The sequence below is a fragment of the Peromyscus maniculatus genome, chromosome 8 (assembly GCF_049852395.1).
Source record: "Peromyscus maniculatus bairdii isolate BWxNUB_F1_BW_parent chromosome 8, HU_Pman_BW_mat_3.1, whole genome shotgun sequence".
NCBI classification, from domain to species: domain Eukaryota; kingdom Metazoa; phylum Chordata; class Mammalia; order Rodentia; family Cricetidae; genus Peromyscus; species Peromyscus maniculatus.
The window spans coordinates 103300296-103326903 of NC_134859.1; the positions used below are offsets into that span (position 1 = coordinate 103300296).

A 26608-nucleotide genomic window follows, 5' to 3' on the forward strand; every position below is an offset into this window, starting at 1 on the left:
GATATATTATGTAACCACTAAAAAATTAGTAAAATATAGAAAATAACAGCATATTGAAGTTGTTTTGTTTTTCCTCCAGTGTTGGAGAGGAACCACAGGACTCTGCGCATGTCATGCACGCATGCACTATGCCACTGAGCTACATGTTCAGCTACATCCACTTACACACGTACCCACCTGCATGCACGCATGTGCACACATGTACTGCCAAGCCAGGTGCACAGGTGGAGGTCAGAGATCAACTCTCAGGAGCCAATCCTCTCCTCCACTACGTGGGTCCCAGGAATGGAACTCAGCTCACCAGTGTTGGCATCAAGTGTCTTTATCCACAGAGCCATTTCAACAGCCTGTATTGCGTAATGATAAAGCTTGAATATTTCTGAAACAGTACTAAAAGAGGTTTATATAGCGCTCGGAGTTTCCTAGTTCTTTCTAATAACTAAAGTAAGTTTAAGTGAACCACCATACATGGTGGTTCATGCTTCTAATCCCAGCACTTGGGAGGCAGAGGTAGGCAGATCTGAGTTCAAGGCCAGTCTGGTCTACAGAGAGTTCCAGGACAGCCAGGGCTACATAGTGAGACCCTGTCTCAAACCAAAACTAAAACCAAATAAATACCCTGAGTTCTGGGACAGGGTTTAGCAGACCAGAATTTGAGGTAACAGTAGACACACACTTACCAGGTTAGTGGGTAGAGGCGAATGACTTTAGGAGTTCCGACACTGTTTGTGCTCTTGAATCTATTAGTAAAATTAAGAGCAGCTAGCCAATTACAGTCTATGTATGTTAGTCACGGATTTAAACACACTAGCATGTTAGCTCTTTTAAACTTTATGGTGGCCCTAGGAAGGCAGGTATTATTAGTCCCATTTTACAGATGGGAGGACCAAATGCAAAATTGTTAAGCCAACTGTCCAAGATGACAACTGGCTAGTAGAAGAGCTAAGATTCAGAGTCTAGCCTGGAATCTAACTCTTTTTTCTGTTTTGTTTTTTGAGACAGGGTTTCTCTGTGTAGCCTTGGCTGTCCTGGAACTTGCTTTGTAGAGCAGGCTACAGAGTATAACTCCTTACAATACACTCTAACTGTCTCTCATACCACATCCAGTACGTGGTAAAATCAGAGTACCTGCCAAGTGGAGCAAGATTTTCCTCAGTCATTAGGGTTTTTTTTTGGTTTTTCGAGACAGGGTTTCTCTGTGTAGCTTTGCGCCTTTCCTGGAACTCACTTGGTAGCCCAGGCTGGCCTCGAACTCACAGAGATCTACCTGCCTCTGCCTCCCGAGTGCTGGGATTAAAGGCGTGGGCCACCACTGCCCAGCTTGTTTTGTTTTTTTAAGGCCTCAAAGTTTTGATATTAAACACTGACTATGGTGCACTTTAGCCTAAAAGATTTAAAACCAGGGGCTGGAGAGATGGCTCAGCAGTTAGGAGCACAGATCGATTTTGCCTTATGACTGGAGTTTGGTTTCCAGTACCCATGTTGGGTGGCTCACAGCTCTAGGGGCTGTTTCTGAGCCTATTTACACATCCACGTTATGGAGCTAACGGTGTCAGCCCTTTACGAGGTTAATGGTATCAGTTCTTTAGTGCACTGGAAAAATTCTTAAGGTCCAAACATGCAGCCAGAGTTCCTTAAACGGTGTCTGCTCAACCTATTGCCAAAGAGGCAGAATGTGACACCCCAGGGGAACAGTACATGTCCTCAGTCAGTTCTTCCCCAGAAGAGGGAAGTGGTCTCTATCCCAGCTCCTCAAGAAGCGTAGGAACTGAAAGTTCATTCTCAGCATCCATTTGGAAATTCTGCATTCAGCTGACAAAGTGACTATAAATCTATTTGCCTTGAGAGAACTCATATGACAAACTGTCATTTTAAAAATCAAGCTAAGGCCAGATGGTGGTGGCGCACGCCGTTAATCCCAGTACTCGTGAGGCAGAGGCAGGAAGATCTCTGAGTTCCAGGCCAGCCTGGTCTACAGAGCAAGTTCCAGGACAGCCAGGGCTACACAGAGAAACCTTGTCTCAATAAACTAAAACCAACCAGCCAAACAAAACTCCAGAGACACTACCTCACCGCAGTCAGAATGATGTTCCTGTCTGGCCTCCTCAAGCGCAGCACACATGTGATGCAAAGAGATACAGGCAGATAAAACACTCATATATAGAAAATAAAGATTAATTTAAAAATCTAAAAAAGAAAGAGTAACAATAAATGCTGACTATTTGGACAAAAGAGAATCCTTTATACACTTCTTGATGAGAATGTAAACTACTCCAGTCACTATGAAAATCAGTATGGCCATTCCGTAAAAACAAAAGATAAAGCCGATGTGATGAGGTGGCTCAGCAGGTCAAGGCTCTTGTCACCAAGCTTGATGACCCAAGTTCAATCCCTAGGATTCACATGATGGAAGGAACAAACCAATAGCAACAAACTCTTCTGACCTAAACACGCATGCTGTGACATGTTCACAACATACCCCAAACATAATTAATAGAATTAAAAAAAAAAAAAAAAAACACCCTGAGGAAAGAGAGAACTGACTCAACAAAGTTGTTTCATGGCCTCCTCATGCACACTGCAGCACACTCATGCACACACCACACAAACATACACTGTGACACACTCATACACACACCATACAAACATACACTGTGACACACTCATACACATACACACTGTGACACACTCACAAACATCATACAAACATACACACTGTGCCACTCACAAACATCATACATACACACTGTGCCACACTCACAAACATACAAACACACACTGTGACACACTCACAAACATATAAACATACACACTGTGACACACTTATATACACATCATACAAACACACTGTGACACACTCACAAACATACACACTGTGATACACTCACAAACATCATACATACACACTGTGACACACTCACAAACATACAAACATACACACTGTGACACACTCATATATATACATTATACAAACATACACTGTGATACACTCATACAAATCATACAAACACACTGTGACACTCACAAACATCATACAAACATCCACACTGTAACACACTCACAAACATCATACAAACAAACACACACTGTGACACATTCATATACACATCGTACAAACGCAAAATTTAAAAACACATAAAGACAATGATAAATTGAAAAACAAACTAAAAATCTAAAATAAAGAGACCACATGACCTGCTGGGCAGTGGTGGCACACGCCTTTAGTCCCAGCACTCTAGAGACACAGGCAGGTGGATCTCTGTGAGTTTGGGGTCTGCCTGGTCTACAGAATGAGTTCCAGGACAGGCACCAAAGCTAACAGAGGAACCCTGTCTAAAAAATAAACAAATAAATAAAATAAAAAATAAATCAAGTTACCCCAATTCCTCTAGCATTTCCTTATGACTCCAAGTCAAATATCAAAGGCATCTGAATCGGTGTTTACCCCAGGACTAGTCACAACAGCTAAGTCAGGGAACCAACAGGGATGTCCAATAACAGAATCAAGAAAATGCACTTTATGCCGGGTGGTGGTGGTGGTGGTGGCGGCGGCGGCGGCGGCGGCGGCGGCGGCGGCGGCGGCGGCGGCGGCGGCGGCGCACGCCTTTAATCCCAGCACTTGGGAGGCAGAGGCAGGCGGATCTCTGTGAGTTCGAGGCCAGCCTGGGCTACCAAGTGAGTTCCAGGAAAGGCGCAAAGCTACACAGAGAAACCCTGTCTCGAAAACCCCAAAAAAAAAAAAAAAAAGAAAAAAGAAAAAAAGAAAAAAAAAAAAGAAAATGCACTTTATATATAAAGATTTTTTTTTCAGCCATAAAGACGTTAATGTCATGCTAGGTGTTGACGGCACACACTTTTAATCCCAGCATTTGGGAGGCAGAGGCAGGACGGATCTCTGAGTTAGAGATCAGCCTGGTCTACAGCGTGAGTTCCAGGACAGACAGGACTGTTACAAAGAGAAACCCTGTCTGGGGTGAGTGGGTGGGTGGGAATAGAAAAAAATACTTAAAACACAACGTTCTAGTTTCGTGAACGACATTACCCATAGGTGATCATAAATGCGTCTCTCAGTATACCAATACTAGGTTTTAAAACAGCCTTACTTTTTATTTCTTTACATATTTTATTCAAATACCTGAAATGAGACTTCTATACCGAAATATAGGCCTTGCAGCTGTGATAAAACCAGCCAAGCAGATGGAGCTGTGCTCACCAGTGGGCAGTCCTCCTGGACCACAGGAGATGCAGACACCATTGGATGCCAGGTAGAAAACCATCATTTCCCCTTTAGCATCTCTCACAGCATCCTCCTCCATTCCTAATAGCCAATACCTACACTGGCACTTAGATCACACAATGAAGACTAGAACATTCCAGGCTTGGGACTCTACACCTCCCCCAATACAGGCCGAGTTGGGGCTGGTGAGGCCGCTCAGTAGGTAAAATGACTCACCACCAAGCTTGTTGACCTGAGGTCGAGCACCAGGACCCACACAGTGGAAGGAGAGAAAGGACTGACCTCCACACGCAGGCTGTGGCACAAGTGCCCATCCCCGCACAATAATAAATAGATGTAAAAATTAAAATCTAGGCAGGGCAGTGGTAGGGCACGCCTTTAATCCCAGCACTTGGTAGGCAGAGGCAGGTGGTCTCAGAATTTGAGGCCAGCCTAGGCTACAAAGTGAGTTCCAGGACAGCCAGGACTAAACAGAGAAACCCTGTCTTGAAAAACCAACCAACCAAACAACCAACCAACCAAACAAACAAACAAACAAACAAACAAAAACACCAAAAAACCCCAACACCTTAAAATCTAAGTTAAGGGTTTTTTTTTTTTTTTTGGTTTTTCGAGACAGGGTTTCTCTGTGTAGCTTTGCGCCTTTTCCTGGGACTCACTTGGTAGCCCAGGCTGGCCTCGAACTCACAGAGATCCGCCTGGCTCTGCCTCCCGAGTGCTGGGATTAAAGGCGTGCGCCACCACCGCCCGGCATAAGTTAAGGGGTTTTAAAAGGGCCTTTCCTTTTCTAAAACCCTAGAACTTAACACTGTCTTGGGCTGCTTAGTACAGTGATGTGTTTTTCTTTCAGAGCTATTGAAGACAGAAAGTGTAGCTTAGGTTTCTTCCCCAACAGTCAAGGCAGGGAACAGAGTCTGGTTCAAGGCATGCTCAGTAAACATGACACTGAACTAGGCCAAGCAGCAGACAGACAGATGCCCAAAGGCAGAAAATGAACCCAAGACCTACTTCTCAAGCGGTTCAGGAGGATAGTAAAGGTAGTGAGCCAGAGGATACCTCGATGACTGGAGTGCTAGCCCCTTCCAGAACGGAAGCAAGCAGCTGTAATAGAATTCACAAAGGTCTATGGGCTTGAAATGGCCTCTGGATCCGCGTGCAGCAGGACCTGAGGACACACACTGACTACATGGCAGTCTGGTATGACAAAGGCTACAGACACAAAGAGTCTCTCGAATGCCGAGCAAGCACTGCTCTATCGAGCTCCACCCCAGTCCCTTTCTCAGGGCCCACTGCAAGCCTCTACCACAACGATGGGGACTTAATTGCAGTTCAACCATGCAGAGGCTTGAAGCTTGCAAGAAAAGCTTTTTAAGTCCCAGTACCTCTGCTCTCCAAGCAAAACACAAGCCTAGATAGGTAAGGACAAGTAACAAAAGCAGATGATTTGAAACCAGCATGGGTAACACATGTATCATCTCAAAATAGAACAAGCGAAGAAACAACAAGAAGAGGAAGAAAAGAAAAGGGACGACAAATATCTGTTTCAATCAAATTTTAAGTGTTACGTACCACTCCAGCCCCTTTTATGAGGCCAGAACTATCAAATGATATCCAAGCAAGTGATGATGTGGGCTTACTCCCTGAAGGAAGGAAGGAAGAAAACTGCTTGCTTGTTTTACCAACAGCTCTTAACACAGAACACGTCCCTTCTCTTCATAAAGCTGTTTCAGGCTATGAGACAAAGGGCAACCACTGTATCAACACACACACACATTCATACTCCCTCACTCACTTTTTGGAGTAAAGCCACAAGATTACTAACAAGCAGCTAATGGCCACTGTTCAAAAGCAATAATGGCATTATGACTTCATATCCCAGTTATCTACCAAATTGGAAAGAATCAAGTGTATGGCTTTCTCTCCCAAATAGAATGTGAAAGTAAGTGGGAAGGAACATTCTGATTCACCTTCCTCATCATAAAAATTCCCAGGAGAACATGAACGACTTGTCAAACATTTATGGTCTAGGTATAGGACAAGCTTAAGAGCCAGTCATCAGGGAGTGGCAGTGTAAGTCACTAGGTAAGTTAAAAGGGAATTCCATGCACATCAAAACAAAACCGTGTCAGGCATGGTGCAGATCACCTACAATCTTGGGCTACATAGTGAGTTCTAAACAAGCCTGGGCTAAAAAAAAAAAAAAAAAAAAAAAAGACTGTCTCCAAAATACCAAACCAAATAAAACAAATCAAAACTTGGTTCTTAAGGGTTTTGTTTAAGTTGCCAATGTTGAGTGTCTGAGTAACCAGCCTCCTTATAAGATAACACAAGTGGACTGTCTACTATACACAGTAACCACAGAGAAAATAACCTTTGTACCAATGGCAACGAGGAGTTTAGTAGCCGGAGTTCTCTCGGAGTTCTAGCACTCTAAGAAACCAGCAAAGGCTCTAAAGCCAGGGCTGCTTCTATGCATCTCTCACATTCAGAAGCTCTCAGAGAGCCTGATGTCACCGCAGAGGTGCTTACTTTCCCAGCCACCCGCACCACCTTATGTGCAGTTCACCTACCATTTCTAACACTACTCGGGGAACTTGAGAGCCAACTCCCCCCCCCCTCCCCCAGTAACACTTTCAGAGCCCAGCTCCTTAATGTGGAAAAGGTGTAACAGTTTCCTCTGAGATTGAAACATTCCATCCTCCAGGGAAGCTCTTTAAACAGGAAGGTAAACGCCACAAAATAGCTGCAGGAAGTCCCTGAAACCGACCTGATGCACGAGGCTCCTCCCGGCCACAATAAACAATAAAAGCTGAGCATCTCCTTCTCAGGAAGCTGTGCTGCAAGAAAGGCTTGGGGGAGAAGGGCTGAGAGAGGACTGAGCCAGACTGGAGGAAGCAGGGACCAGCAGGGCTGCCTGCAAGAGGCTGAGATAAGTGCTGAGCAGCCTGCAGGCGGTCCAGTGTGCTCCGGTTTCCCAGCTTTTGTGAACTGTGACAGGCTGGGGTGGGACGTGGTAATGCAGCTGTCTTTTGAGTCATTTCTGCTCCTGCAAGTAACCCCTCACCCACATTCCTGTAAGTAATCCAATAAAACTGACTGCCTCACCAAGTTGGACTTTGGTGGTGTCCATACTTTAGTTTGTTGTGGGCTCTGTATCTGGGCTGAGTAGACATGTGTGTGGCATCTCCTCAGGAAAAGTTCTGTCATACAATAACACTCCCTCACTTTGAGCACTGAGGGCAAACATTAACTATCAATAGGTTCACATAATGAGTCTATATAGTTCTTCCTATAAATCATATTGTCACTTTCATCCTCTATAAAATCAAGGAACATTACTCTGGTAGTACAAAAAAAAAGTCTAGATTGTTGGGATTTGCCAGCTAAGGCTCTGAGGAAAGAATATCAAAACTTGAGACATGGGCAGAACTCAAAACATTAGGCTTCAGTTTTCCCCACTCAGAGTCCACACACTCTTAGACAAAACTCACCCCCGTAAAGAAAAGTGATGCCCAAAAGTGCAAGTGCTCGGTCAGTTGGGTAAATCACCATGTGCCAGGTGGGGAGCCAATGCCCATGTCATAGCAGGGTCAATAAGCTGCCAGCTGTGAAGTGGTTCACTTCTAATCTGTATCCATTTTTTATGCAATTCGATTTTAATCTGCAGCAATTGCTCAAGTTCCTCTAAAGAAAGCCGAATCTGCCTTGTCTAAGGGCCAGTTAAACACTATTATGTAGAACTCCATTCTTTTTTTCAGAAACAAAAGGCAATGAACTCCTCAGCGAGTTTGTGCATATACGCTCACCCTCTCCCTAAGCAGCTTCTAATCTACTAGGATCCCATCACAAAATGCAGATTCTCTTGGCTATCCCAGTAAGACTAGAGGAATGCTTTTACATAAATAATTCATGTTTAGGATTTAAAAAAATTCCTTGTTGGTTTTTTTTTTTTTCAAATAAATACAATTTCACAAGGTAAAGCCATCACTCATATCCCTTTTGACTCCCCTGTATCAATAAACAGACAGACATCACACAAAGGCAGTTACGGAGCACACATCACACCAACTCTGTTGGCCACATTTAATGATCCACTCGGCATCTACTGCAAGCTATCCAATCAAACCTGGTGACAAATGTTCAAAGTGTGCACTGGGGGAAGAGCGAGCACAGCTTCTTTGTGTGTTACCACGGTGAGGGAAGGCAGCCAAGCACGAGAGGCAACCACATCAGCACTTACCTTAAGGATGTCCCCCCTTTTGAAGCTCAGCTCATCGTCAGCAGTAGCTTTGAAGTCATATTTGGCGATGGCTTCCATTCTGAGCGCCGCTCAGTGCTCAGCAGCCTGAAGCAGGGGGGAAGGGAATCTTCCCTGCTGAAGAGCTCTGGGTTCAGCCTTTCCGATTCTGGGGCTATTCTGGCACACTGGGACACACAATGCCACCCTGAATCAGAAGAGCGATGATTAAGAGAAGTGGCCAGATCGAAGGCAGCCCCGCCCTGCCAATTGGCCTGCACTCCCAGCCCCCACGCCCCCTGGCTCCGCTGGGCTCAGCCCCCTCCTCCTCCTCCCTTCCAGGCAACAGCTCTCCTTCTTCCTCTTTTCTGCCTCAGCCCCAGGCGACTGACAGGCCCAGCGGCCAATAGCGGCAGCTGCTTAAGCTATTCCAGAATACACTTCCTCTTCCTTCCCGCAGGGTGCAAGCTCTGGAGCCGGCGTCGGTCTCAGCCTTTCCCCTAACACCCCTTAGCACCCCCTGCACCCAAGGCACCGGGGGTGGTCACACGGGCCCCCCTCCCGTTCCTCCTCACCGGCTGGTGTCCTGAGAAGCAGGGCACTCCCCCTCCCCCTCAGAAGCCACCAAGGACTTGGGTCTTGAGCGGCTCTACTCTTTATTGAAACTAAACCTTCACCTGTTCTCAAGGGGGGCGAGAGCGATCCTAGAATGCTCTTTACCACCCACAACGATACAAGGAGGCCCAGCACTGTCCATGCCCAACCTATCATTTGGTCATTAGAGGACTCAGCTCAGCACTCTTCTGGGGAGGGGGAAATCTGCTCTTGCACAAAATACCCAGACTCTAGTCCTTGAAATACGCGATCCGGTTTTAACATTCAGGAATAGCCTCTACTGTGCTTCTGAACAGCACAAGAGCGGAGCTGAAGTTCTAATTTATACTTAAAAGTAGTTCCTTTCGGCAAATCTGAGCTATCAAGTTATATTAGGGGCAGTGAAAGGAAACGTTTCACACCCGAGTTATGGCTGACCTGGAACTCCCTATTTATACACCAGGCTGGCCAAGAATTTGAGGTGATCCTCCTGGTTGGCCCCCCGGAGTGCTGAGACCGCACGTCCCCCACCTCAAGTGTCTTCTCTGGGGACAGGTTAAGTACAGGCTGGTGCCAGATGGTCCGACCCCAGCTTCATCCAGTTCCCTCAGCTGCCTTCCTCAGTCAGGAGAGCCCTGCACTGAGTGAGAGGATTCTGTAGGTGAATGTCATAGGTCAGAACTTCTCCGCGGTGTATCTGGTGACAGTGACCTGGGACAGTGTGGCCATGAACAGGGGGCCTAACCTGGATCTCTGCATACCTAAGGGAAAATGAAGCCCCCATTCTGGATTGCAGTCACAGTTCCCATATAAACTGAACAATGGCAATCAAGAGCCCTGCAGAATGGAGGCAGATTATTTATAGTGGCACCTTTCTTGGATAATTACTACCTAGCAGCTCACTTTGAGGGGCCCGGATAATTATTATTCTTTTGTTCTAAAGTTAACATTTGGAGCCTTAATCAAGCATACAGCTGTGAATGGGCTAAGCAGAGGACAGCTGGGGATATTCAGGGATGACATGAGTGCTGCCAGAGGAGAGATCGTCAGGGGGAAGTCCTCAGGACAGTCTGAAGGCCATCACCCTAATGAACCACAATGCTGCTCGTTCTTCACGGCCATACCGTGACTAGTCTATGTGGTGCTCTCAAGAGAAGAGAAGGAAGAAGTCCTAGCAAATATAAAAGCATTAAAAATAGAAACATTAGCCCGTTGTAAGGATTTAAATTCCCAATACATTCTCTGTAGTTAGTTCGCATGGATTAAATCATATCTACAATCTTTAAGCATGTGTGGGTGTTTTGACTGCATGTGCATCTGTGTACCATGTGCATGCCTGGTGCCCAAGGAGACCAGAAAAGGGTGTTGGATTCCCTGGAGCTGAAATTAAAGGTAGTTTGTGAGCTGCCCTGTATGAGTGCAGGGATGTAAACATAGGTCCCTGGAAGAGGAATAAATGCTCTTTACCTCCTAGCCATCTCTCCGGCCCTGACAACTCACTGCTTTGATTTGCATTTGTTTTGTTGTTTAACTTCCAGTGACTTATTTGTCAGGCTCTATCCAAAGCACTACACACACACACACACACACACACACAATCTGATTTACCGGCTCAATCTATCTTAGAAGGTAGCTACTGCCAGGCAGTAGTGGTGCACGTTTTTAATCCCAGCACTTGGGAGGCAGAGCCAGGCAGATCTCTGTGAGTTCTAGGCCAGCCTGGGCTACAGGGTGAGTTCCAGGACAGACTCCAAAGCTACACAGAGAAACCCTGTCTCAAAAAACCAAAAAAAAAAAAAAAAAAAAGGTAGCTATTATTCCATTTTTCTGGTCAGAAAACTGGGTCTTGTTTAAAAGTATTATAGGTGTAACTGATAGGCTCACTGCTTGAATAAATGGCATTTCTCCTACCTCTCCAGACCATGAAGACTCAACATTAAGCTTTGCTGGCCTAGTGCCATGAAGAGGGAGAGAGAATTTAAAGAGAGAATTACCAAATCCTTTAGGCTACATTTTCAGATACAATTCCCCTATCACTTCAACAATTAAAACTGTCCTTTCTTAGACTTTACTGTGTGCTAACCGTCTAGAGACGCTTTCACTAGGCACTGCTAATGTGCCCTGCCACTTCCTTTTCTTGGGGAGGACAGCAGCATCAACTCTGGTGGGAGCTGGACAAACAGCTCAGAGGAAAGCAGGTGCTCAGCACACCTGAACCTGGTTCAGTCCCCAGGTGGGGTGTGCTCGCATGTGTGTGTAAATCACTGCACACGTTTGTCTTCAGATCTTCCCTTAAATGGTGTTGTGTACAGCACAGTGTGTAGTTTTGTTGCTACAAAATGGAAGGTTGGGATTCCTTTGTTATGAATAACCTAATCTCTTCAGGTTTTCTAAGTCAAATGCGTATTTGCCGAAAACATGGAATTATTGATTTGATTTTCTCACATTTATTTGCGTTTGTACATGTATTATGTGCACCTACATGTCAAGATTTTGGGGAGTCAGTTCTTTCCTTCCACCAAGTAGGTTCCAGGGTAGCAAGCACGGTTACCTGCTGAGCCATCTCAATGGCTCTGGTTTGATTTTCTGTTAAGTGATTACTTGAATTCAATTTCAACTTTCACAAGTGTCAGACATTTGTGTTTTGTTTTTTAAGACAAAGCAGGGATTAAGAACTATCTCACTGCTTACTGGTGTTTAGAGATAGCATCTCTTGTAGCCCAAGCTGGCTTCCAACTCTAAGCAGCAAAGGATGACCTGAACTGATCTTTCTGCTTCCACTTACCAAGTGCTGGGATTACAGGCATGCACCACACACTCTGTTAATTGTAGTGCAGGGCTCTTGCATGCTTGGCAAACACTATGGACTACGTAAGCCTCCTCTCTGCCTGACCCTGTACTTTTTCTACGGCAGTTCAGTTGTGCTGCAAATGTCTCAAATTCTGACTGACTTAAAATGCATGTCCTTTTGCTACATGGTATCTTGACAAGGACAGTTTTTTAGTTTTGTTGATTACTGCTTTTCAAAGCAAAGCCAACAATATAATCCTAGCACTTTGGGAAGCTGAAGCAGGAGGATCACGGCAAGTTAGAGGCCAGCATGGTTGTACAAAATAAGCTCCAGGCCAGTCAGGAGCAAGACCCTATTTAAACAAGCAAACAAACAGAGGGCCAGCAAGATGGCTCAGTCTATTGTTCCCCAACCCGAGGACCTGAGTTCAATCCTTAGAACCTATGCAATGAAAAGAGAATCAACTCTTTCAAGTTATTTTCTGATAGAGATACTGTGTTACTTATAGAAGCGGATGCACACAAACACACATACAAAATAAATGTTAAAAAAAAATGTAAAAACAGGGCTGGAGAGATGGCTCTGTGGTTAAGAGTACTTGCTGTTCTTCCAGAGGACCCAGGTTTGATTCCCAGACCCACATGAAACTCCAGTTCCAGAGGATCCGACACCTTTTCTAGCCTCTTGCACACACTTGGCAAACACACAAGACGCACACATATTCACATGAATAAAAATGAATCTTTAAAAAGGTTTCTTCTGTGTACTTACTGATGTTTTTTAAGATATACACTATCCAACCTGCAATATTTTGACTCTTTATTCTATCAGATATTCACTCATTCAAGACTGAGGAGTTACTATATGCTAGACATTGCAGCTGATATATAAAACCATTAACATCTACATTCTAGATGGGAATTAAGCTGTACCCCTGATTAAGCAATTCTACTTCCCAGATTTTTATTACTAAAAATGACACAAGTATGGGGCAAAGTCCACACCCATGAATCAGTACTACTTATCTAGGGAGATCTTCTCCAGAGGCAGAAAGACATATTTCCAAGTTTTAAAAAACTGCAAAACAAAGGCAGAGAGGGGCACTCAAGAGGCTGAGGCAGGAGGATCACTGAAAATTTGAAGCCACCAAAGCTACACATGAAGCCAGCCAGGCATACATATCAAGGCCATATCCCAACACCTCCCCCAATACTACTTCCTCCAATTTGTATAAAGCAATATAATACATGAATATATGATTGAAACTGGTCGGCTAACAACTGTTCTTTCTACTAGTCGGTAACAGATACTATTACTTTCCATGTGGCGCCCTCAACGCAAACCGAAGGCCTTACAGATGCTCTGGCGTAAGGCCTGAGTTCAACCATCCCTTTTAGCATTTGCAAATAAAATGACACCAGAGAAGCCACTTCCATTTTCTAAACCCTAGTGCCCCTCAACTGGAAAATAAGGCTGACAGCAGCACCTACCTAATAAAAACATTCTGATGGTTAAGATATTAACCAGGATGATGGCTCTTTCCACTATAAGTCTACATGTGACAATAAGCCTGGAACTGGTACCTACATACATGAACTCAGAACTCTATGATATGCACATTAACAGCCTATTATTACAAACTGGGACTGAGCCTGGGGCTGTTGATGATGCTCATCAGTAAAGCCCTGACTATCATATTCAAGGCCCTGGGTTCAAGGCACAATGGCACATATTTGTAATCTCAGCCTCTGTGTAAGCTACACAGCAAGTCTGAGGACAGGCTGGGCTACATGAGGCGCTGTTTCAAAACAAAAAGGGAGGTGTTTGAGACACACTCAATGGTAAAGTATTCCTTAGCAAGCTCTATGCACTAGGCTTCGCTCCATTTCGGTACCTGGGAGACATATATGTTTTAAAGTTAAACCACCCCATATTGGTCTTACTACTACTTTATATATGTAAGAACCAACTATGGGGGCTGGGAATGTAGCCTAGTTGGTAGAGTGCTTGCCTAGTATGCACAAGCCCTGAGTCTGATCCCCAGCAGTATATAAATGGGGTGTGGTGGCTTACATCTGTAATCCCAACACTTCAGGAGGTAGAAGCAAGAGGATCAGAAGTTCAAGGTCATCCCTCGGCTATATAATGAGCTTGAGGTTACAACAGATGAATTAAAAACAGAAGAATTAATCACTGGTTTGAGGCACAGCACAGTGGTAGAGCGTTTCTCTACCATGTGCAAGGTCCCAGGATCAATTCCCAGGACTAGAACTGGAAACAGAACAAGTACTGAACTGCTAGGGAAGTGGCTCCACTGTGCAGCATGAGCTTGGCCATCGCGCAGGAGGTCCTCCTAGCGGGGAATTTCCTCTTTTAATCCAAGTTTTAATGCAAGCCTAAAAAGTTGTCTGTTTTAAATAGACACATTCAGGGACTAATTCATTGTGGGGCGCCTGCTTGACATGTGGTAAAACTTTTCCTGTGGAAGATACAACACACATCTACTCACCCCAGATAGAGAGCCCACAATAGACCAAAGTACGGAAGCCACAAAAGTCCAAGTTGGTGAACCAGTGAGTTTTATTGGCGTGAGTTACAGGCATATGGGTGAGGGGTTACTCACAGGAGCAGAAATGACTCAAAGACAGCCCACCCCAGCCTGTCAGTTCACAAAGGCTGAGAACCTGGAGCACAGTGCACAGCCTGCAGGCAGCTCAACAGGTTGGAGAATGTTCTTTCCAAGTGACTCTGGTCTAAACCTCTTCCCGGCAGCTTGGCTGGTTTCTGCTTCTTCCAAGCAGCTGGTCTCGTCTAAAGAGTCTTCTCTGCAACTCTGCTTCTCTTGGTCCAAAAGGGACTGTTTCCATTGCTTACTCTGGCAGGAGGGGCCTAGAGAATCTGGTCAGCTTCAGGGACTTCCTGCAGCTATTTTGAGTTATTTGCCTTCCTACTAAAAAAGCTTCCCAGTGGGATGGAATCTTTCAAATGTTTCCATCTTAGAGGGAAAATTTACATTATATAACACTGCTGGAGTTCTACCATAACCCAATTAAAAAAAAAATCCCCACCAAATATCGTAGCATTAGCACCGAGGTAAGGCTGAAGCAGGATGATTTAAAGTTTGAAGCCAGGGCTATGCATATTGGTGCCCACTTTTAATCCCAGCACTTGAAAAGCAGAAGTATCTCTGTGTGTTTTGAGGCCAGCCTGGTTAACATAGTGCCAGAACTATAGAAAGAGTCCCTGCCTCAAAACAAACAAGTAAATAACTATATAAAAGGTTTGAGGCCAACCTGGACTCTATATATAAATCAAGACCTTACCTCAAAAAAGTAATTGGATTAAAAAAAATTTTAGCAAATTTATTGGCAGGTAAATTAATACATACAAATTTTAAGAATCACTGCTAAAATCTGAGTGGCGTCTTAAGCAAATTTTAAATTTTGCATTTCAGAAAATGCACTGTGTCTGGACAAAATAAAAATGATACATATTCAACTTGGCCCAATTCTGGGGAAAAACCAACTTTGGCAAACACAAAACAACTAATCTCAGTCATCACTGACGGGTGGGGGGTGGTGTGGAGCTCCTTAGTAAGTCGCAACTGCTGTCAGGAACATGGCGGCTCTGTAGTCACTCTCCTGGTCTAACATTCCATAATGCTACATACAAGTGCGGCTGCACCCATGACATAACGAAATCGCTGAGACACCCCTTAGTGCCACCAATAAATAGTACTTAAAACCCAACAACTGAGCTAGACAGATGGGCTAAAGAGGTAACAACAGCTCATTAAGAGCACTGCCTGCTCTTCAGAGGATCTGGGTTCAACTCTCAGCATTCACATGGCAAATCACAACCCTCTGTAACTCCAGTTCCAGGGTATTTGTCCTCTTTTAGCCTCTGAAGGCACCAGGCATGAACATGGTGTACATAATACATGCAGGCAAAACACACTCACCCACATAAAAATAAAATAAATCATTTTTAAAAGCCTGCTGACTAAATCAGTAGTTAGAACGGGTAGGCTTTAATTCACAAATTTTCTAAAGTTCTGTTCCTTTATATTTTTCAAGCTCTCTTAATTCATAAATTCCATAGTTGATTTTCACTTGACAATTGTTAGCCATACTAAAAACTCCAAGTCTTTTGGCCCCCAAACCGACTCAATCTTCCTTACTAACAATGAAAAGACACGGGAGGGAAGAAGAAAGAAAATACTAGGCATAGAAGCATGCTCTGTGAAGAAAACACTAAAACAAATAATACAAGCAAAGGGGCAAAATCCACTAGTGATCTAGTGGCGCTAAGGATGACTTAGGAATGAATTCAGTCCTTTGAGTATCCTAGTTCCCAGGGGAGAACTCAAGTCCCAAGTCCCCACCCCCCACCCCCGACGCCCGAGCAGCCCTTCTGGCTAGCAGACCAATACAGTGTTAGTTTTAAAAGTAAAAGAATGAAAACGGGGAAAGGTATCTTCCTGAAAAAAGAAAAAGGAATCTTGGAACGACGGAGAAAATTAACAGTGCCAAAAGGGGCAGAAACTTCAAAAACTATAACGGAGGTACAGCAAGAAGGGGAAGTAGATTATTTTTAAAAAGGAGGCGGAGGGGCCAATGACTAGCGTTACAAATGGAGTGGAAAGGAGACTGAAAAGGAAAAGACTGGAGAACAAAGTGAAAGAGGGTGCGGAAGTCAAAATGATGCCGATTTCTCTAGCACCAATTTCTCCAGCCTCTTCTGAGTGTCAACGGAACCGAAAGACGGACCTGGAGCGCGCTTCGGCTCGCAGGCAAACTGGACTGCAACTGCATTTGAAGATAGCCTAAAAATCACTTTCTAAACAAACTCTAGCTCATACGGAGCGCTACAAACAGGCTTGAACCAACGGGGTTCTCTCGCTGAAATCCTTCCTCCCAGCATTCCCATCAGCTGCTGCTTGCTGCTTTTCCCCAACAAGTATTTTTCAAGTAGTTCTAAAACAGACGCGCCCAGCTCTGACAAAGACCCGTCGACGGGTCCGGGTAACAATCATTCTAACACACGGTGGATTCCCGCACACAATTCCGCCGCAAGATGCCAAAAGATGGTGACGTGGTTGCTTTGCAGGTCAAAGGAGCATCAATCACCACGTTAGCAGCCGGCACCGAATCCCCCGCCTCCCGGGCTCAGTCAGCCTGACTCAGAACAGCACCCTGCGCCTCTCGGCTGCTCCCGGCTCCCTCTGCGCCAAGGCGGACGGCCGCGGCACGAGACCTCACCGACAAGCCGGGTCTCTGCCCCAAGCGGGAGGAAGACTGGCACCAGGAAGGAAGCGCCCCAAAGGGGGAAACGAGGAGACGGCGGCGCAGCAACTGCGCTCAGGTCCGAGCCAGCCTCGGCCCGCGAACGGCTCGCCCCGGTCTCCCCAAGCCGACCGGGCCCGGGCTGCCCGCCGTGGCGCCGGGACGACGGAGCTCCCGCTTTCCTCCCGCCCGCTCTCGTGCACTCACCGTGGCGCAGCGGTCCGCTCCGTTGCCCAGCCCGGCCCGCCCTGCGCTGCCGCCCGCGGCCGCCAACCCCGCTGCTGCTCCCCGATTGCGGCTCCCGCTGCCCCGGCCACCGTCCCCGCCTCAGCCTCGCTCCCGCTGCCGCCGCCGCCGCCGCCGCCCGATCGCTGAAGCAGCAGCAGCCGAGCTTCCGCTCCTAGGCAGGGTCCCGCGAGAACTTCCCCACGCGGCCCCGCCCCGCCGCGCCCCGCCCCCGCGAGACTTCCCCCGGCGGAAAAGGCCCAGAGCGCAAGCGCCCCTTCTCGGCTGGCCTCCGCAGGTAGCCCAGCGGGTGCCTGCGCGCATGCGCCAGCCCACCCCGCAGCAGGTGGCACGGGCTTGGCTCCGCCCCTGGGTCTCTGTAACCCTCTGGGTGCCGGAGCAAGTGAATTAGAACTCTGTCTTGGAGGAATAACACTTTCCACACTTGGATCGCGGTCCTTTCCCGTTCTACCAAACCAAGGCAAAGAGGGAGAAGGGAAAAGAGATCCCAGGATGGCTCAATCCAGATAGAGGACCAGGCCTAGAATTGTTGGGGAATCTGGTCCGTACAACCTGCAGTGTTAGATGATTGACTGAACTACATACCTACTACTGTAAGTAAGCACTGTGCTGGGTAAGAAGATAAAACGACGTACGGAGATCCTGGCCTTCAAGCAATTCGGCCAACAGTAGCAGCAGAAGAGTAAACAAGTAATATCTTGAGCCGGAGAGACATCTCAGAGGTTAAAAGCACTCGCTGCTCTTCCAGAGGACCTGAGTTCCTTACCCAGCACCCACATCAGATGGCTAACAACTGTCTGTAACTTCAGCTCCAGGGGATTTAGTGCTTATGGACTCTGCTGACACCAGCATTCACCTGCACACACCCTTATGCAAACACACACACACACACACACACACACACACACACACACACACCTATAACACTTATACATAATTAAAGATAATACAAATAGTCGGCGTGGTGGCGCACGCCTTTGATCTCAACAGCAGCACTCAGGAGGCAGAGGCAAGCGTATCTCTGTGAGTTCGAAGCTAGCCTGGTTTACAAAGCAAATCCCAGGACAGCCAGAGCTGTCACACAGAGAAACCCTCTCTTGAAAAACCAATAATAATAATAATTTTCTAAGCATTTAAGTAAATAATGATTTAGTACTGTTCTAGCTATTTGGGGAAATGCTGAGGAAGCCAAAGAGAAAGAGAGGGCTGGCTCTGTTCCTCTGCCCACTGCATAAAAGACTTAACAAAGGTGACGGTGACGTGACGCTGAGTATTGGAGGGTGAGTAGGAGTTCCGCAGCGCAGGAGCCAGGGTGAGCTCGTAGCCGGCCAAAGGAACGGCACATAGAACAGGCATGGAGGCGTGAGAAAGTCGTGTTCCAGGCGATGCAAAGTACAGAGATTCCTGTTCGGGGGCTGCTGAGTATGGGGGAGATGAAGCTTGGAGAAGTAACTCTCAGTTCCAATTACAGGAGAGCACAGAACACATCTAATGTTAATGTGTTGTCTAGAAGCCAGCAAAACAGAGAACACACGAGCGAGCCTCTGGTAGGACAGAGATGGGTCCACTGAAATGAGGAAAAAGAGTTGTTCTTTGACCAAGTGATGGCTGAACATCACTTGCATTGAAAGTGCCTTTCAGAGTAAAAGGTGAAGCCACTGCCTCCAGCAGCTTGCAATCTGGACAGAGTGACTTAGTCTGAAAGAGAAGAACTTGGCCCTAAGTGCCCCTGAACTGCATATCAGAATGACCAGTTCCAGAAGAGGGAGCCATTATCTGGTGGCATAGGAATTAGAAAGACAAAGATCACCATGCAATGGGACAGCAGAAAGGAGAGCGATCGAATCCAACACTGTCTCACGTTGGGTGGACTCCGGGATTCGGGGTGAGTAATGAGATGCACGTCTTCGGTTTCTGTGTCAAATGACATGCACCCGGGAGGTTTTGGAGGAGGGGTCTGGTGGGAGGTGACAATAACAAGAGGATCTCGGGCTTACCCCCTGGATGCCAAAGTCACAGCGCCTCCACAAGACAGCTAGTGTCTTCAGCTCACTCAGATACAGAAAGTGAGAAGCCCTGTACTAGGAGGTCTGAGGCAAGGGGATCAAGACTTTTGAGTCCACAGAGCTGGAGAGATAGCTCAGTGGTTAAGAGCACTTGCAGAACCCAGGCTTGGTTCCCAGCACCTACATGGCACTAACAACTATCTATAACTCCAGTTCCAGGGAATCCAGACCATTTTCTGGCACCAGCCACACATGTAGTACACATACATACTTGGAGGCAAGCCACTGGCACATACAATAAAAAAATAATTTAAAGGGGTTTTGAGTCTAGCCTGAGCTACATGGTAAGACCCTATCTCAAAAAATTCTAAGGAAAAGATGTAAGTAAGAAATCCAAAAATAGGGCTGGAGAGATGACTCAGCAGTTAAGAGCACTGGCCATTCTTCCAGAGGTCTGGAGTTCAATTCCCAGTAACCACATGGTGGCTCACAATCATCTATAGTGGGATCTGATGCCCTCTTCTGGCATAAAAGCATAAGTGCAGCTAGAATACTCATACATAAAATAAATTTTTTTAAAAAAAGAAGAAAAGACAGAAATACAAAAATAAAGCTGGGCAGTGGTGGAGCACATCTTTAATCCCAGAACTTAGGAGGCAGAGGCAGGCAGATCTCTGGGAGTTCAAATCCAGCCTGGTTTACAGAATGAATTCCAGGACAGCCAACACTCAGAGCTACACAATGAAACCCTGTCTAGAAAAACAAACAAACTAAATAAGTAAATAAATAAAAATAAAACAATAATAAAATAAAATAAGACCCTGTCTCAAAAACAAATAAATAGGGCCAAATATGGTAGTGGCATGTGGCTTTAGTCCCAGCACTCAGGAGGCAGAAGCAGGCATATCTCTGTGAGTTCGAGGCCAGCCTGATCTACGTAGCAAGTTCCAGGACAGCCAGCGCTACATAGAGAAACCCTGTACCAAAATAAATAAATAGGTCTGGAGAAATGGCTCAGCAACTAAGAATGCACACTGCTCCTGTAGAGAACCTGGATTTAGTTCCCACTATCCACATCAGACAGCTTACAACCACCTGGAATTCCAGGTCTGGGAAGACCCGATGCCTCTGATCTCTGAAAGCATCTGTACTTACATACTCATACACACACACACACACACACACACACACACACATACACACACACACACATAATTAAAAATTAATAAGAACAGGGGCTGAAGAGATGGCTGAAAGGTTAAGAGCACTTTTTTGCTCTTTCAGAGGACCTAGGTTCAATTCCCAGCACTTACATAGCGGTTCACAGTTCTCTAGTTACAGTTCCATGGGACATGACACCTTCTTCTGGCTTCCATGGGCACCAAGCATGTACAAATTATACACACATACAGGCAAAACACCTGCACACATAAAATAAAAGAATAATAAGGGGCTGGAGATGGCTCAGTGGTTAAAATCACTGGTTCAACTCCCAGCATCCACATGGCAGATCCAGAGGATCCAACACCACCACACAGATACACATCTAGGCAAAATATCAATGCACATGAAATAAAAAAAAAATTTTAAAGGTATAATAGTAGTAGTAATAATAAATAGCCAGGTGTGGTAGTACACACCTATAATCCCAACAATCAAGTAGTAGAATCAAGAGAATCAGGAGTTCAAGGCCATCCTCAGCCACATAGAACGAACAAAGCCAGCCTGGGCAACATAAGACCCTATCCCAAACAAATAAACAAAAAGCATCCTGGGTCCTCTCAGGGATTCAGCATTAACTGAATTTTATCTAACCAAGCGTCTGCAATTATGTTTCTGGTGGGCTCTGCTGCCAGACAGTAAAAGAGGATGTGGAGAGGGACAGAGAAGTGTCTGTGTAGGGGTGGGTGGCACAGGGAAGGGGGGGGCAGATGAGGAAGTCATGGTGAGCTGGTTTTTGAACGAAGACTGCAACCCTCCAGGACTTACAGGTAGAAATAGCCAAGCTGCATTTGTCCCTTACCGGCATTAACTTCGTATCTTTCTGCAGCCAGCAGGATTTTTCTTCCTAGAGTTTGACATTGAAAGTGGAAGACATACTTCTAAGACTGTGCCCAGGCTGTGTTGGTGGCTTTGGGAGCACACAGCAGGGAACTTCTTCCAGAGCCAAGGAAGACAGAGGAAGTGAAGTTTAGGCTGGGACTCTGGTTAGCCTAAGAGGAAGTGAGGGGGTCTAGGATAAAGAAGCATGCAGGGTGGGGTTGAGACGGTTGGAGAGGCCCAGGGAACTCCGTTCTATGAAACACTGAAGCAGGGCTGGACCACAGTTTGATTTTCATCTTCAAACTGCTTTATCACTGTGACTGCAGAGTGGAAAATCAATTAGAACTAAGATATTTATCATCTGCACGATAACGTTTCACGTTTGTTGCAAGGCTCTTAGAGATCAGCTCCTGCCTCCAGCCCTCACCTCTCTTCTCAGCTCAGCTCACAGCCAGTACCAACTCCCTTAATACTGAGCCACTTGTGGTTTCCGGAAGGTGCCGTATCTTTGAATGTCCATATCTTTGCTAGTGCAATTTCCTCTCTTCAGTCGGCCTTTCCCCTGTATTAAGGTCCCCAAGTCTGTATTTTCTTCAAAATTCCTGTTATACCCAGGTGGGGCTGTTCCCACCTATAATTCCAGGACATAGAGACAGGAGGATGGGAGTTCAGGTTATTCTCCACTACACAGGAAGTTTAAGGCCAGCCTGAGCCCCTTTCTCAGAAATAAAAGGCGGTAGAGAGATGGTCCATTGGTTAAGAGTGCTTACTGCTCTTATAAAGGACCTGAGTTTGGTTCCCAGCACCCACACAGGGCAGCTCACAACCTCCTGTGACTCTAGCTTTGTAAGGATGTGAAGCCTCTGGTATCCATGGGTACCCACAATGCATGCATCTACCCGTACATTAACATACTTCAAAGTAAATTTTTACAAAATTGAAAGGAAAAAAAAAAATCACCATTGTGCCTCCAAGCTCAGGGACTCCACATGGTCCTGAGCTTTAGGCCAGACACAATTCCACATTTTCACGTGTGTATCCTTGGATTCTTGGTGCCCATTATGAAGTAAACAAGTGGATAGGCAGATGAATGGAGGTAAAAATATGGCTGCCTTTCTTTCTTTTGTTTGTTTGTTTTTCAAGACAGGGTTTCTCTCTGTAACCCTGGCTGTCCTAAAACTCACTTTGTAGACCATGCTAGGCTTGAACTCACAGAGATCTCCCTGCTTCTGCCTCCCGAGGGCTGGGATTAAAGGCGTCATCACCGCACCTGACTGTGGCTGCTCTTCTGTGTGGTGGTGATAGTCAGAGCTAAGGAGTGGATGCTAGCTCAGCATTGACAAAGATTTTGAAAGAAAAAAAGTTCTGTACTTCCATTTCAACTGTAGCCCTGATTTTTTTTTTAAAAAAAAAAAATCTGAATATATCTGTGGAAAAAATACATGCAAATATATCAGATCTGGAAAAGAATATTTAAAGGTAACAGTAATTGTGCCAACATGGTGAAATGGTGGATAAGGAGATGTCACACCTGAAAACTGTAGCAAGAGTTGCTGACCAAATCAGCCACTTCTAAATATAAACTGGTCATCAAAAGTGTGTGTGGTGTGTCCCTCATGTTTGCCTGTTCCTGTGTTGTACCTGCCCCAAGGGTTGTTGTTTTGCATTTGGGGGGAGGGGGGTGCGTTGGGGCGGTGGTAGTTTACTTTCAGAGGCTAGGGTTCCACCTGTGACTTTTATGAGTATCATACTGCCACCTTCAGGTAATAACTGGGCATTGCACTGGAATTTACTATTTCGCTGCCTGACAGTTGCTGACCCCTTCCTTAGGAGCTGGCCCTAGATCACACCAGGCACATCTTCTGAGACACAAACCTGCACACACACACACACACACACACACACGCACACGCACACGCACACGCACACGCACACACACACACACACACACACACACACACATCTTCTTGCTTCTATTTAGTGGTTCCTTCAAAATTCTACTCACCTTTTCTCAGTTGACCTTGGAAGCTCATGGAGCTTAGGGCTGCACACCCGCTCCTCCCAGTCTTGCTCTTCGGCCCTGCACCTTGCTTTTGAGACAGGGTCTCTCACTGAACCTGAAGTTTGCAGTTCTGGCTAGGCTGGGTGGCCAGCAAGTTCCTGGGACCTGTCTCTACCCCCCAACACTAGGGTTACAGACACACATGGCCATGCCCACTTTTACATGGTTGCTGGAGATTCTAACTCAGAAATTGTTTCACAGAAAGTGCTCTTCCCCACAGAGCCATCTCTCCAGCCCCTCTATAATTTTTAATAAGTCCCTGTCCCCCTTGTTGGGTGGCAGCGGCACACGCCTTTAATCCCAGCACTCAGGAGGCAGAGCCAGGCAGATCTCTGTGAGTTTGACGCCAGAGCGAGATCCAGGACAGGCACCAAAACTACACAGAGAAACCCTGTCTCGAGAAACAAAAAGTCCCTGTCCCCAGTTACTGTGTAAACTAGTGGTGGTGTATGGTAATAAAGTCTCACCTGCAAATAGTGGGATACAACAGAGCAAAGCACTACAAGCACTGGAGGAAGTCAAAGATACACGCACACCTTTGATCCCAGCACTTAGGAGGCAGAGGCAGGCAGATTAGCACCAACCTAGTCTACACAGTGAGTTCTGAGCCAGCCAGGGTACATCGGGAGACCATGTCTACAGAAAATGAATAAACCCAGAGAGAAGGAGAGAGGAGTTCATGCAGGTTCTGTAGAGGAGGCAGTGTCTGAATCATCTAGAACATTAGCGAGCATCGCCAGCCAGAGGTAGAGCCAGGTTGGAGCCCCTCCAGATGAAGCAGTAAACATTTAAGATGGAGAAAAGGATCAACAATTCTCATAAATGCAACAGATCCCAAACTCCCAAACAGAGGATGTGGGCTGGGATTTGTCTGAGGTTCTGGGATTTCAGAGACTTCCAATCATTAGTTCTAAGAAGGACCCAGAAATATGAACCTTAAATAAGCAACTTCAGGTGGATTCTCAGGTTTGTCATTTCTGGGGTGGCCCCAGAATGACAATGCTTTCTGAATATATAACTCTTAGGAATTCTTGTACATCTACCATTACAGGAATCAGAATGGTAACAGTCCTGGGTGGGGGAGAACTTGGGGACATGTCCCTCAAGTGCTTCTCCTGGGACTTCATGTTGCCTGCAACTGGGAAGTGCCAGGAAAGTGCTTTGGTGTGGTCTGGGACTGGCTGGCTGAGGCTTCTAGGTGCCTGAATATCAATAAATGCATAAAAGCCCAAACAAGTGGACTTTGGTTTTGACAGCTTTCTGAAGGAGTTCTAAGACCAAGTTCAGAGGAGGCCGGCCCTTTTCCATCCTTCTGTTTCTGGGTCCACACCCCTCCCAGGACACCTTCTGTTCATTAAAGGGATAGAGTCGAGTCTGGGGTTGAGAGATGGCTCAGTGATTAAGAGGAACCACTGCATTTTCACAGGACCGGGGTCTAGTTCTCAGCGCCCACATCATGGGCAGCTCACAACCTGTGCCCCGACACCCCACTCGAAGTAGAGCTGTGCATGCTAGGCAAGCACTCTACCAACTGAGCTGCATTCCCAGCCTTCACTGAAGCCCCAGAATCAAATGATCTTCTTATCTGAAGACAGGGTAACCGGGACCACAGGATCATGCGCAGGCCATGTTCAGAAGTTTGATATCATCTCAAATGGAAACTCCGTAGCCTTTGAACGTTAAGGCCAGAGTCTCCCCTCTCTTTTGTCTCCTACTCATCTTTCTCTCCTTCTCTAAACAGCTAGGTTTAAAAATGCACTCGATAGGCTGAATGGCCTCATTTAAACTGACATCTTCAAAGGCTGGAGAGATGGCTCAGTGGTTAAGAGCACTAGCTGCTCTTCCATAGAGAATCTGGGTTTGACTCCCAGTCCCCACATGGCAGCTCACAACCATCTGTAACTCCAGTTCCAGGGGATCCAAAGCCCTCTGAAGACACATACATACAGAGCACTCATACACATAAAGAAAAAGAATGATAATAATTATTAAAACTTAAAAATTTACAATTTCAGGTGTGGTGGCGAATGCTTTTAATCCCAGCACTCAAAAAGCAGAGGCAGGCAGATCACTGTAAGTTTGAGGCCAGCCTGGTCTACAGAGGGAGTTCCAGGACAGCCAGGGCTACACAGAGAAATCCTGTCAATAATAATAATAATAATAATAAATTAAAAATCTTGCCCCCTCAAAAAATTTACAACTTCACATTTGATTGGGGCCTTGATATTGTCCATAATATTTGTGAACCAGTTCATTTTCTGCTGTAAGGACAGGTTCATGCCTTCTGGTCATCAAGTTTCTCATGTTTTTCCTTCTCTATCAGCAAGTATCCTCTCTCTCTCTCTCTCTCTCTCTCTCTCTCTCTCTCTCTCTCTCTCTCTCTCTCTAGTTCAGCTGAAGGAAGAGTAGCCAGGAGAGTAGAAGGACAGTATCTCTCTGCTGCTCCCTCTGACCTGCATCTGGCCTCATGTGCTCTGCTTCCTGTCCACGGAGACTGACGGAGAGCAAGGGTCTTCTTCCATTTCTTCCCTCTCCTGTAATTACAACTTCCCCTTTCTCTCAGGTGATACCCGTTGGCTTACTGTACTGGCTGGTATTGTGTGTCAACTTGACACACACTAGAGTCATCAGAGAGGAAGAAGCCTCGGTTGAGAAAATGCCTCCTTGAGATCTGGCTGTAAAGCATTTTCTCAGTTAGTGATCAATGGGGCAACCCATCTCTGGACTGTTGGTCCTGGGTTCTGTAAGAAAGCAGGCTAAGCTGGGCCGGGGTGGTGCACATCTTTAATCTCAGTACTTAGGAGGCAGAGGCAGGCAGAGCTAAGTGAGTTCGAGGCCAGCCTGGTCTACAGAGTGAGTTCCAGAACAGCCAGGGCTACACAGAGAAACCCTGTCTTAAAAACACACATACACACACACATACAAGCAAGCAAACAAAAAGCAGGCTGAGCAAGCCAGTAAGCAGCACTCCACACCCCTCCATGGCCTCTGCATCAGCTCCTGCCTCTAGGATCCTGCCCTGCTTGAGTTCCTGTCCTTCCTGTCCTGACTTCCTTCAATAATGAACAGCAGCCCAGGCTGTGGTGGTGCACGCCTTTAATCCCAGC

General features: G+C 46.1%; 1 protein-coding gene across 1 annotated transcript in view; it reads right to left on the reverse strand.

Annotated features, from left to right (window-relative positions):
* Grb2 (growth factor receptor bound protein 2) overlaps positions 1-17489 on the reverse strand; it is an 81878-nt gene extending 64389 nt beyond the window's left edge. Inside the window, exons 1-2 of the mRNA XM_006993629.4 lie at positions 17352-17489; positions 8478-8682 (exon numbers count right to left, since the gene is read on the reverse strand). Coding sequence (XP_006993691.1) covers positions 8478-8555 — 78 coding nt within the window. The 5' untranslated portion in view covers positions 8556-8682; positions 17352-17489. The remainder of the gene's footprint in view (positions 1-8477; positions 8683-17351) is intronic.
* Between the last annotated feature and the right edge of the window lie 9119 nt (positions 17490-26608).